Source organism: Triplophysa dalaica, chromosome 13 (genome assembly GCF_015846415.1).
Source record: "Triplophysa dalaica isolate WHDGS20190420 chromosome 13, ASM1584641v1, whole genome shotgun sequence".
NCBI classification, from domain to species: Eukaryota; Metazoa; Chordata; class Actinopteri; order Cypriniformes; family Nemacheilidae; genus Triplophysa; species Triplophysa dalaica.
Genome location: NC_079554.1, coordinates 16,811,417 through 16,824,465, shown reverse-complemented (window position 1 = coordinate 16,824,465; position 13,049 = coordinate 16,811,417). Strand labels below are relative to the sequence as shown.

Here is a 13,049-nt window from a genome sequence, read left to right as displayed (position 1 = left end):
TATTGCTTTCAATCTCCCAGTCACTGGATCTTCAGAGTTGTCGCACGGTTCACATATTCTGACAAAACACATGTGACTGGAATACATCATGTGGAAAAAAGCTTGTGAAAGTAAATAAATAGAATTGTATTATTTTTGTTGCTGTTTTATTTTACATATCCCTTGATGTGCCATGAATTTTCAATTGTTAAGGCTTTAAGTGAATCTTAACGTTCTCACTGGTTTATTCAAAGGTTTTCCCAAAGACATACAAATATTAAAGCATACTTTAGGGCTTACAGTGGCTGTCCTGCTTAATCATGTGTATAGGGTGGCAAATGATTTCCCAGAAGTAAAAAAGCTTTACAGGTGAATGATTTATACTACCATTAAATGTGTGTGTGTGTGTGTGTGTGTTCATGTACTGAACACAGTACATAAAATTGTTTGTACTTTGAACGAAGATTAATATTTTTTCATTTAATTTCTGTTCGGCAACTTTAGTTACACATCGCTGTAAATAATATTATGTTTTTACACCATGTATGATTTTCGCATTAAAATATGAACTACTGCAATGTTATATATTTAGTTCGCATGTGCTCAGGCCTGTTATCCTAAATATTGTCAAAAAATAATAATCCAGGGTAATTTTTTGATAATTTTTCATCCAGTGTAACATCCCTCCTCATTGCCTTGTCATTGGTTTCATTCAGCAACCCTTCACAGCATCTTCAAGCTATGCATTTGTTATTGTCTTATGGCATAGCAACAACAAAAAAACTGTACGGTTTCACTATTTGGGGGTAAACATTTGATCGTTGACCCTGGGTAAATTACAATGGAACTATCCATTATTCTGCCGGGCCGATGAAAAACAGAGTTGCGATATACTTTGATCTCGCCGCCTGGTGGTTCATGGAGCTCTCAATAGTTCCAAACTGTCAGTCTGTTTGAACGGATCTAAACAGGAGAGACAGTGGAAGCAGCTGTTTTCGAACCGATCTCACTAATTGCCAACAAATATATTTACTATATGATTACATTTTGTCTTATGAGTATTAGAGAGACAGTATTAATCAGTCTTGTTTGTTTAGTTTGACTAAGAAGGGTGCATAATGTGCAATACATTAACAGTATGCATCCATTCATCTGTTTCTTTGTTCAATTAACACGTTCCTGTTAATTGAAATCAAATCGAATATTGATCTAGAAATAATTGGAAAAACTTAACTCAACGAGAATTTGAAATATTCTCAAAAAATGAACTGGAGTAAGTTTGAAGCAGTAAAACTATAATAATAAACCAAAATAAAACTGAAATAAAAATGCATCTTGTATTGCAACATTAAAAATAAAATATATAATGGCATAAGCATAAACATAAATTGCTAATACTTTAACTAAAATTAACACAAAACTAATTTAAAATTAATAAAACGAAATCAGACTTATATCATAGTAACTCTGCACTGAAGCACAAAATATATGATTCTATATGGCACTAACAGCCAAGAACCACTTTAAGTGCTATATAGGTATCGGATATCTTTTTTAGAGTGTATGCTTCTATGATCATCAGTACGTACCAATGTCAAATTATGTTAAGAATGTTATGAATTCTGGATATTCCTTGTCTTTAGTTTGTTTTGTTCTGTTTGGTTTTTGTTTTGCAGGAGTTTGGTTGGTGATGTGATTAGTGAAAGTGGTTCAACGTGTTCAGTTTATTAAGTTAGTCAAATTCCTTATTTTTCGACGCTATACGTGTCTTCCTTCTTTGGCATAGAGCCGGTGTTCTGTCGAATTGTCCGACCCTGTGAGATTTTCCTACCGCAGGGCAAAATTTTATATAATTTAAACCATTGGCAAAATAAACCGGTAGGATGATTTTACAATGCAAAATGCCCTGTCAGAAAGTCCCACCATTTTAAAAATGAGCACATAAAATAATTTCACACCGTATACACTTCAGATTATCCTACTAGCATAAAATAAACATGTAGGATTAATTTACAGCACAATACCCTATCAAATTGTACAAGAAATATTTAATTCATATGGAGAATGATTTAACAATTAAAATACACTATAAGACATCAATGTAAAATAAACAGGTAGGAAAATGACGTAACATTGATTTGCTCATGGTTGGTATAGTCTGATGGGTTAACTGTAACATTTAATGTATTAAAAAGTAGTAATTAAATCTACAGTAAGTTACTGGCAAACCTGCTGCAAAATCTACAGCAAAGTTTTACAGTGTAGGATGAAATTTGTAGTGACAATTCACATAGAAAACCACAAGAAATGTATCAACTAACCACAAAAGACACTGAAAATGAACAAGACAAAGAATTTTAGCCAGTAAAAGATTTTATTTTGAAATGTATACAGGGAGACGGATAACATTTTATATAAGGAGCAGTCTTTATAGAAAATAATTCAACCACACACACAGACACAGAAAAGGCAATTTTATTTAGAAAAACAATAATTAAATTAAAACAATAAGCAGCTTTACAGAGAAGTATTGTATCAATTAACCTGCGAATGTGTTTGGGCTTCAACACAATGTTTAGAACTAGAGCCCTGCATGACACGAGTTACTTCCGTATTCCATTCTTACGAATGACGTCTATTCGAGTGTCGCAGCTCAGAATTAGCTTATCATAAATACGGGTTTCTTAGGTTCAAGAGTTCGCCTCTCAGATAGTAAAGTAGAACGGATAGAATGCATATTTTGAGTGTTGTCCCGGCATTGCACATCACCGCTGGGAAGTGGACTTTTGTAATATTCATGGTGTTGAATATATATTTCTGGTTCTGATGTGATATGCAGTTCCTAAACATGGGGCTTCAGAGGGCAGGATAGGAAGAGGTGATGCATGTGGAGGAAAAAATTCAAGAGGAAAGCCGCGCGTGTTAAATTTTGTCCGTGTCTCAAGTAATATTTTGTATGCTCTGAAAGATTACAGCATTTATATGCAATTTTCACCTGGGATCCGAGCAGCAGTCCCCTTAATATAATGCTCTTTCTCATGCGCCTCATTCTACTTTGGGTTAAATCCACCCATTATATGTCATTTTTTCATCACTCTTAATTAATTACTTAATGTATATAAGAGCAATGACACGGATTGGTAAAAACGTTCGTATTTACAAATTTAATAAGGCCAGTAGTACGCCCAATATTGATGAAAGTATAGCTCCTTATGCGCCACCTGTAGATCAGACAGCACGTAGTCCACTGTCTACAAAGCTTGCTGTTTTGAGTCACCTTAACTGCCAAAAACTAACAGAATTGTCTTGTAAAGACCATTTTACTTACCCAAAACTTTTAAAAACAAAGAATGTTATCTTGTACGACGCTTTATTTTCAGATAATCTACAAAGATCATGAAATCTGTTACTTTCATACGGCATAATTAGCAGGATATACTTCCGTGATTTTGGTGGATTTCTCTATAAATTAACTATAAGAAAAATATATGTGTTAAAATTTTAAAAGCAGTTTAGCTCTCCTAATGTTGATTTAAGCTTTTTTCATGCAGGGACACAGCTATTAAAATGCAGAACAAAACAGCATTCCTCAAGTTCACAGGGGGAGGGACACTAAACAGGTTAACAAGATCAGGTTTCCATTGTAGTGTTATGAAGATCTGTCTTTCAGTCTAGCATAGCAACTTTTTAACATGGAACTTTTTCACGTTCAATACAGATGTTGTCCTCACTTCCATTTGACATCTGACAGCTATTTTTCCCTGATAAATTTGAATGAAAACTTTAAGCACAGTACAACAATAAGTAAATATCAACTCTAATTATGTATATTAATTGAACGCTTTAAAAAATTTGTTTTGCACTTACAGTCATTGTCTTCACGTCACTGTGACCCTTGTGAAGCGCGGGAGGTGCATTTGTGTGCTCCACCCCTCCCCAAAGTTAAGCTCACCTTCGTATTCTTATATATCTGATAACATTTTGGCATGGCACGTTCTGTGACAGAGAGGAATTACAGACAAAAGCGGTCTGTTTTTGGAAACACTGAGTTGAAAAGAGGCGACAATCAGAAATCTGACCCTTCTTACTGGCATAGTTATGTTGCATTTTGTATTTGTTTTGTAATTGCTTGCACTGTGGCTTACTATCCACTGTATTATCCAAGCAGGCGTTGATGTTTGTGGCTACCTGGGTTATTTCTCTAAATGATAATGATTTAGGGCTGTCACATGTCCGATTTTGGTAACACTTTACAAAAAGGGGCTATTTGTTAAAAAGTTGTTCATGCATTAGCTAACATGAACTATCAATGAACAATTCTTCTACAGCATTTATTCATTTTAATTCATTTCATTACTAAAATATTATTAAAATTAAAGGTTGCCGCTGCTAACATTAGTTACATAGGTCACCATGAACTAACATGAATAACTGTGTTGATAACACTGTCAAGGATTATTATGCTGAACAACTATATTGACCAGCCAATGTTCTCTAACACATTTACCATGTTAACTAATAGAATCTTATTGTAAAGTGTTACACAGATGTTCACTGCATGATGGTGGCCAAAGAAATCTACAATAACTGTATTATCACAAAAAATAAAACGTCATGACGTCATTTTCTTTTTTTCACACTCAAAATTTAGGGGCAGAGAGAGTTTGTAACCATTGTGCCTTATACAACTACTGAATTATTATCTCCTTATTAGCTGCTGAATTATTCACAATATTAGGATACAAGTATGCGTATTTCACAAGATATTAAAATCCATATGTGATTAGCCATTTATGCAAATACTCAGATTTTTTATTGACTGTGGTTTTAAAAGGGTTTTAAAAGAGCCTTTCAAAGTGTGGCATATTTACAGTATATATCTATGCATCTATATTTTCTGACATGCCGTGCATGTTTAGGTGATGCGCAGTGTGATTTTTGACGATGGCGTAGCCCACAAGTCTACAGTCTATCTGTGTCTGCAACATTCTTTCTGTTCAAACGAGCGAACAAGGAAACTATAGAACGCATCAAACTAGTTTAGCAGGTGACCCGCACATAGTCACATTGTTGTCGGGACATACACAATGACATGTTAATTCCAGGAAGATTTGTGGGTGGATCACCGAACAAGGAAACAAACAATCTAGTCCGCAAAGTAATGGTTTCACTTAAAGGCTGCTGCAAAGCAAGGTAAGAGCGCCTGAATTAATACATGAACTGGTCCAGAGAAGTGTTTTGTTGTTTAATTTAAGTTTCAATTCAAAAGTTTTCAACTTCATTTTTTCAAAGCAGCTTTACATGAAGTAATTGGGTGTTCATTTTGTCTCCAGTCTCTTGCATATTTAACCGTATAAGTTTGATGTCTTGTTCAACCATCATGTCTTGTTTGCTTATTTGACAGTAGAACTGCATAAACTTCTGTTTTTAATTATTGGCTGTAGCTTGATTTGTTGTCGCTTTTAGTAACTTAGTTTGTCAAAATGTCTTTATTCTAAAATGTTGACTATATATCTCACATTTTTTATTGTCACAATTTCTAAATTGAGTGTATGTTAAATGATTGTTGATATCATAAACTGATTGCTGATTTTTTTCACAAGTCATTCTTAGCTTTGTAATAATTTGTAATTATATAATGTGAATAATACAGAATATTTTTTTTACAGACGTAAACAAGGTTTATACAGTACATTGTGTATTATGCTGAAGGATTCAAGTTTTGAGTTGCGTACTTAAGAAGCATGGCCAATAAAGGTAAAATAAATGTCAAATAATATTTGGTTTAGTTCAACAAATTGTGTAACAAACCTTTGTAGTCAGTTTCTATAAAACCATCTGACTTTGTACAGGGTTTCTGATATTTCTGACTGTAATGAGAATTTTTTTCCATCGACAAGGTGTAATTTAACACGCTGTGGAGACTCTAAGACATTGTATTTCAAGGAAATATATATTTTGTTTCATATTAAAGTCTATTTAGTGTTATAAACAGTATCAGTAACAGTAAAAAAGGAGACTACCACTATGTTGTGGACAAAAGTGGACAGTAATACAGATTGAATAATACAGCTCTTCAGATTTCATATTTAGTGCACTCTAAATATGCATTTGGGATTTATGTGAGGCGGACAATGTGAAATATAAGTCTTTATTTAAAATGACCTTTGAATGACTTTGAAAATATTTCAAGGAGAGATTTTGAAAAACCATTCAGAGTTATCAGTGTTAGTAATTTTAAGTTTACCCAAAAACCTTCTTTAACTGGTTTAAGTGTTTTTACTAGTGTTGGGAAAGATGGATTGAGCACCTCTGGGTCAGGGTGTTCAAGACAATTGCATTAAGATAAACGCAGCCATGTGGTTTATTCAAACCATTTTATTCAAATATCTTTAACATGTAGGATGTGCCATCACTTTCTTTATTTATCTGTTACAGGAGCAATGTTAAAGTATGTTTTAGGATTTACAATGGCTGTCCTGCTTGCGGACGTATGTGCTGTGGAAACACTTGATTTCTCAGACGCAGGCATAGCATTGCAGGTATGCTGCGGGATGGTTTATTTACATGGCATGAATATAAATACATACAAATATGTGTTTTTTTGTTCTAGACCTCCAATCTAGAAATGAACAAAACCAGTTATTCTTGTATGCTTTATTTCGAATCATACAGAGCTAAAATTATGAAATTTTATCCCTGTCCAAATAGTTAAACTCATTAATATTTTATTTCATTATTTAAATGAATTTTATTTATTTTGACTCCAGTTTAACTACCCAGATGAGCCACTGCATCATAGAAAAAAACGGGATGCAGGTCTGATTCATTTTTTAAATTCTAAACAGTGTTTTAGTATGATGTTTTAAATACAAATGTGTTTTGGTTAGGTTAATGACTATGATTTGTGAGTTTTATATTTTAATCCTGTGAATACTTTTCCTGTCTGCATGAATATTAAAATTGTGTTTTGTTTTTTCTATATGTATAGAGCTAATGGAGTATATTGTGATTGTGGAAGTGAATGTATCCCAGGCTGTAGTTATTGAGCTAATAAAATCATCTTTGGCCTCCATCATATTTCCTCTTCAACTGGACAATGGTACAGAAATTACAGAGGTGAACGTAACAACAGGTGGGCCTGCTTAACATGCAATCTCTTTCTTACTGCTGTTCTTCCCACAAGTTGATGTTGATGAACAGTTGATGAACAGTTGATGAACAGAGGTTGTGTTACTTACAGTATGACCAGTTATGTTATGTTTCCATAAGTGTGCCAACCAAATGCGACCGAATACCAGTGCAAATGTGAAGATGGTTATGCATGGTCATACGACAACTGCAAGGCATATGAGTCCTGTGATGACATCCGCTTGGCCCCATGTGGATGTATCAATGGCATCCCGGCAGATGGAGAGATGTGTTTGTTACAGAATGGTAAGAAAGTCAGCAGCAAATGCAATCGGCTGAACCCAATTGTCAACTATCAAACTACTGTGTATTGATATACACAGTGTGCACTTAATGGGTTTTTAATTTGGCCAGCTTTCATTGACACATTTGTTATTTTTCATAGAATTACTTTCTAATCATGTAATAGTGTAGAGAAAAATACAATACACACACAAAACGTTTGAAACGTACTCAAAGATGTACACTTGCGTTTACACTTGTTGTTATCTTTTTCACAGAGCTTCCAAAAACCGACTTCTTGTTAGAAATTGAATTGGAAGCATCAATCATCTCTATGATCAGTGACATAAGAAGAGTTCTGGGAAACTTCACCTTTCCGCTCCAGTTAAATGACCTTGTAGAAGTTTTAGATCTGGATATCACAACAGGTGATGAATATCACATCTGACATTATCTTCTCATCATGAATTTAATACTTATGACTTTTGGGTCAACCACAAAACTGGATCTCAAACACACAAAAGTGAACTTATATGTATGTTGTTTGCTTCCGTTTAGTGTGCGACTTCAATGCCACTGGTTACCAGTGTAAATGTGAGGATCAGTATTTCTGGCCTTGTGATATGTGTACAGAACATGGGAGCTGTAGCGACACCAATGACACATGCAGCTGCGTCAGTACTTTAATCGATGGACAATTCTGTCAGCCAATCAGCGAGATGACAGGTAAGATAAAGAAAATAAATGTTTTTTATGCAATTATACAATTATTTTACGTAAATCCCCCCGAAGGTCTGTTTGTTTTTTTCTAATCTATTCTCATCCGTTTCCAAGAAGAAATCCGATGTATGCAACAACCAGCAGGTATGTGAAAAATGTTGTTGATCTAGTTGATAACAAATTTTTACTTTTAGTTTCTTCAGTACAACTTCTATTATTAAATTTTTTAATTTCTTGATCGCAATTGAATAACATGTTTGGTACAACGTGATATGAATTGTTGAAAATCGTAAACCAAACATGATTTTCTGTTATGCTAAAATGGTAGAAATGAAATGTTTAGAGTATGTTTAAAACATCATAAAATGTGGAATCAAGAAAAACCTGTTGCTTTTTTACATTGTCATGGTTACCTGCATACTTTCATATGTTTTTCTTAAACCTGTTTGTTCCAAAAGCACAACCTTCAGACTACATGATTGACGTTGATGTGGGATTCTTTGACTTTTTTCTGGTGAACTACTTGCGGAATCTCACGACAAATATTGGCTTACCTCTCACTCTGAGCAACAACATGAATGTCACAGAGATCGACATGACTACTGGTAAGACCAGCGTTATGTCGAGATCCAAATGAAATATTTTCTTCAGAAATTCTAAAAATATAATGATATAATATATCCTTGTTAAAATCATCGAATATGAAGTATTGATGATGAGACATGATCTTTCAGAAATATCGATTGTCTAGGTATAGCCCAGTTAAAATAAGGCAGCGGCTATTTGCACTTAGTGTAAATAGCATCTATAGCTATTAACACAAAGTTAGTAGGTTCTGTTTACGCTTAGTGAAAATAGCAGCATTTCTTAGCAATATGCTATTTATACCGACTGAAAATAGCTGTAGTTTCTTTGGATTAAGCAGAAATAGGATGCTATTTACTTATAAATACTGGCAGATAAATTACTATTTGCACCTCAGTATTGTTCTCCATTAAACATTATGCAATAATAACATTATATTTATTAAAATTATTAATATGATGGTGACTTTTGAGATATTAAAGCCTGACACCTACCCATAACCTTACCCTTAAGTAATTTTAAGTCTTAAATCAATTTTATTGAAAACAAATGCCTTTATGATCTGCCTTTACGATGAAAGAAGAGAGGGGGGTTATAACCCCAGTCCCCCATGCCATAGGAAATAGACTTTATGCCTTACCCCACTCGAGCTGCTATATGACATGATGTTGTTCTTACACTTCTTCTAATCCAATCACATATTGTTGGGCGGGACTAGTCTAAATAGTCTCTGCCAACAAGGCAGTCTTTTTGTAATCAGTGTAAACAGACACTCTGTAATGTATTTCATGTTGTGTTTCAGTGTGTGGATTAAATGGAACAGAATATGTGTGCAAGTGTGAGGATCATCATGTCTGGTCCAGTGACACCTGTGCGGTCCATCAGGTGTGTGATGACATTGTGGGAGGAACTTGTGGATGTATTCAAGGTCTCCCTTCAGAGGGTCAGCTTTGCCAGAGAGGTGAGAAATCACAACTGGAATGTGATGAATGTTATTGTTGGAAATTGACTAATGTAGGTTTTTCCAATGAGCACACATGACAATGTTCTTTTGCATTTGTCAGACATGAATGAATGTGAAGATGCAGAATCAGTGTGTGGTCCAAACTCATATTGCAGTAACATCATTGGGAGTCACATGTGTTCATGCCGGAGTGGATTTGCTGCCTTGAATAGAAACAGTCCTGTGAGCCTCAACAACCCATGTGTCTGTATGTATCTTTAACTGATTTATTTTTCTATTTTAATCTTAAAATGACAAAGTCAGGTATGAACTCAATCTGCAACATCACAGCTGGGAATTTCAGTTGTTGGAGAATTAGTGGAAATAATGTAAAAATAATTTTGTTTTTTTCTCTTATCTACAGTGATCCTTCCTTTAACTGAATATCAGATTGAAATTCAGATAAATACCATGAATACAGCCATCAGTGATCAGCTGAGGACACTTCTGATGTCTTTCAGTTTACCCTACACTATCAATGACCGCACAAACATTACAGATATCAGCATGACTACAGGTATCTATTGAGTCTCTGCTTTGTATTTCAATTACATTATATTATTCATTTATTCATATTGTTTTATTGTTTTAAAGATTGTTCTTTATATAAAACAAAATGGTCATAACATCAATGATGAGACGTGATGTTTTTTCTTCTCATCTGCTTTTCAGTCTGTTCTTTGAATGAAAAGGAATATCAGTGTAAATGTGAGGGTCTGTTTGTTTGGCCAAATGACACATGTCATTCATATGAGACCTGTGATAACATCACTGATGGTTCGTGTACATGTATCAATGCTCTTCCAAGCAATGGACCGTTCTGTCAGTTGAAGAAAGGTGAGACACTGATACTGCAAAGTTGTAATATATTTTTATATAAGACATAATTTTGATGATTCTTCTGTTTTTTCTCGCAGGACCGATTTCAATCTACATGATCGATGTTGATGTGAGATTCTTTGATTCTCTCCTTGTGAACGACTTACGAAATCTGATCACAAATATCAACCTTCCTCTCACTCTAAACAACAAGATAAATGTCACAGATATCGACATGACAACTGGTGAGGGCTCATCATGTTACTGTCTAGAAAATATTGGCTGAAAAAATCATAAACCTAATTTGAAATGTATGACTTAAAATGAATATTAACAAACTCAAATATAGAGACATTTGTGTAACAGAATTTCTTGTATACTGTTTCATAATCTCTAATATGGCAAAGACTATAAACTTAAAGTAGTTCATCTATTTCGTAGTAAAACCAAAAAGAGTTTTCAATTCATCAACAAACATGTAATGCTACACACAAGTTGCAAAACAATATCAGTTAAATGTTAAGTTAAAATAAATGTTTAGTTTAATTGCACATGTAACAATAATGACATATTTTATCATTCTATTACAGTGTGTGGATTAAATGGAACAGAATATTTGTGCAAGTGTGAGGATCATCATGTCTGGTCCAGTGACACCTGTGCGGTCCATCAGGTGTGTGATGACATTGTGGGAGGAACTTGTGGATGTATTCAAGGTCTCCCTTCAGAGGGTCAGCTTTGCCAGAGAGGTGAGAAATCACAACGGATCACAAATGTTATGAATGTTATTGTTAGAAATTGACGAGTGTAGGTTTTTCCACAGAGCACACATGACAATGTTTTTTTTTGCATTTGGCAGACAAGAATGAATGTGAAGATGCAGAATCAGTGTGTGGTCCAAACTCATATTGCAGTAACATCATTGGGAGTCACATGTGTTCATGCTGGAGTGGATTTGCTGCCTTGAATAGAAACAGTCCTGTGAGCCTCAACAACCCATGTGTCTGTAAGAATCAACTCATTTTATTTTTGTTTTAATCTAAAATGATCAATTGTGCTGCATCCTCAATCTGTAACTACACTGCTGGGAATGCTGCAGTTGTTGATGTATTCCTGAAATTAACAGACATCCATTCAAACTGTTGCATTAAATCTGAGAGTCAAAACTTGGGTCTATTTTTGTAATTTCCCAATTTGAAATTTATATGTTTAATTCATATTCATAATTGTGCATGTTTTCTCTTATCTACAGTGATTCTTCCTTTAACTGAATATCAGATTGAAATTCAGATAAATACCATGAATACAGCCATCAGTGATCAGCTGAGGACACTTCTGATGTCTTTCAGTTTACCCTACACTATCAATGACCGCACAAACATTACAGAAATCAGCATGACTACAGGTATCTATTGAGTCTCTGCTTTACATTGCATTTACATTATATTATTCATTTATTCATATTGTTTTATCGTTTTAAAGATTGTTTTTTATATAAAACAAAATGGTCATAACATCATTGACAAGATGTGATATGTGATCTTCTCATCTGCTTTTCAGTCTGTTCTTTGAATGAAAAGGAATATCAGTGTAAATGTGAGGGTCTGTTTGTTTGGCCAAATGACACGTGTCATTCATATGAGACCTGTGATAACATCACTGATGGTGCGTGTACATGTATCAATGCTCTTCCAAGCAATGGACCGTTCTGTCAGTTGAAGAAAGGTGAGACACTGATACAGCAAAGTTTTAATGTATTTTTATATAAGACATAATTTTGATGATTCTTCTGTTGAAACTGCTTCTGTTTGTTCTTGCAGGACCGATTTCAATCTACATGATCGATGTTGATGTGAGATTCTTTGATTCGCTCCTTGTGAACGATTTACGAAATCTGATCACAAATATCAACCTTCCTCTCACTCTAAACAACAAGATAAATGTCACAGATATCGACATGACAACTGGTGAGAGCTCATCATGTTACTTTCTAGAAAATAATGGCTTAAAAAATCATGAACCTAATTTGAAATGTATGACTTAAAATGAATATTAACAAACTCAAATATAGAGACATTTGTGTAACAGAATTTCTTGTATATTATTTCATAATCTCTAATATGGCAAAGACTATAAACTTAAAGTAGTTCATGTATTTCGTAGCAAAACCAAAATGAGTTTTCAATTCATCAACAAACATGTAATGCTACACACAAGTTACTTAACAGTATCAGTTAAATGTGAACTTAAAAAATGTTTAGTTCAATTGCACATGTAAATATAATGACATATTTTATCATTCTATTACAGTGTGTGGATTAAATGGAACAGAATATTTGTGCAAGTGTGAGGATCATCATGTCTGGTCCAGTGACACCTGTGAGGTCCATCAGGTGTGTGATGACATTGTGGGAGGAACTTGTGGATGTATTCAAGGTCTCCCTTCAGGGGGTCAGCTTTGCCAGAGAGGTGAGAAATCACAACTGATCACAAATGTGATGAATGTTATTGTTAGAAATTGACGAGTGTA

The 13,049-nt window shown here is 34.3% G+C and overlaps 1 protein-coding gene across 5 annotated transcripts in view; it reads left to right on the top strand.

Annotated features, from left to right (window-relative positions):
- The first annotated feature begins 5,119 nt into the window (after positions 1 to 5,119).
- Positions 5,120 to 13,049, top strand: part of adgrf6 (adhesion G protein-coupled receptor F6) — a 43,305-nt gene continuing 35,375 nt past the window's right edge. For 3 of the 5 annotated variants that reach the window (XM_056765240.1, XM_056765238.1, XM_056765236.1), the window contains exons 1-21: positions 5,121 to 5,172; positions 5,649 to 5,736; positions 6,418 to 6,521; positions 6,750 to 6,798; positions 6,971 to 7,114; positions 7,252 to 7,416; positions 7,671 to 7,820; positions 7,951 to 8,118; positions 8,227 to 8,256; positions 8,571 to 8,717; positions 9,500 to 9,658; positions 9,762 to 9,908; positions 10,065 to 10,217; positions 10,373 to 10,537; positions 10,618 to 10,764; positions 11,110 to 11,268; positions 11,379 to 11,525; positions 11,772 to 11,924; positions 12,080 to 12,244; positions 12,340 to 12,486; positions 12,830 to 12,988. In XM_056765240.1, the coding sequence (XP_056621218.1) occupies positions 5,724 to 5,736; positions 6,418 to 6,521; positions 6,750 to 6,798; positions 6,971 to 7,114; positions 7,252 to 7,416; positions 7,671 to 7,820; positions 7,951 to 8,118; positions 8,227 to 8,256; positions 8,571 to 8,717; positions 9,500 to 9,658; positions 9,762 to 9,908; positions 10,065 to 10,217; positions 10,373 to 10,537; positions 10,618 to 10,764; positions 11,110 to 11,268; positions 11,379 to 11,525; positions 11,772 to 11,924; positions 12,080 to 12,244; positions 12,340 to 12,486; positions 12,830 to 12,988 (2,671 nt within the window). In that variant the 5' untranslated portion in view covers positions 5,121 to 5,172; positions 5,649 to 5,723. Of the gene's footprint in view, positions 5,173 to 5,648; positions 5,737 to 6,417; positions 6,522 to 6,749; positions 6,799 to 6,970; positions 7,115 to 7,251; positions 7,417 to 7,670; positions 7,821 to 7,950; positions 8,119 to 8,226; positions 8,257 to 8,570; positions 8,718 to 9,499; positions 9,659 to 9,761; positions 9,909 to 10,064; positions 10,218 to 10,372; positions 10,538 to 10,617; positions 10,765 to 11,109; positions 11,269 to 11,378; positions 11,526 to 11,771; positions 11,925 to 12,079; positions 12,245 to 12,339; positions 12,487 to 12,829; positions 12,989 to 13,049 lie in introns of all 5 variants that reach the window. The other 2 variants (XM_056765239.1, XM_056765237.1) reach the window with 2 other exon arrangements.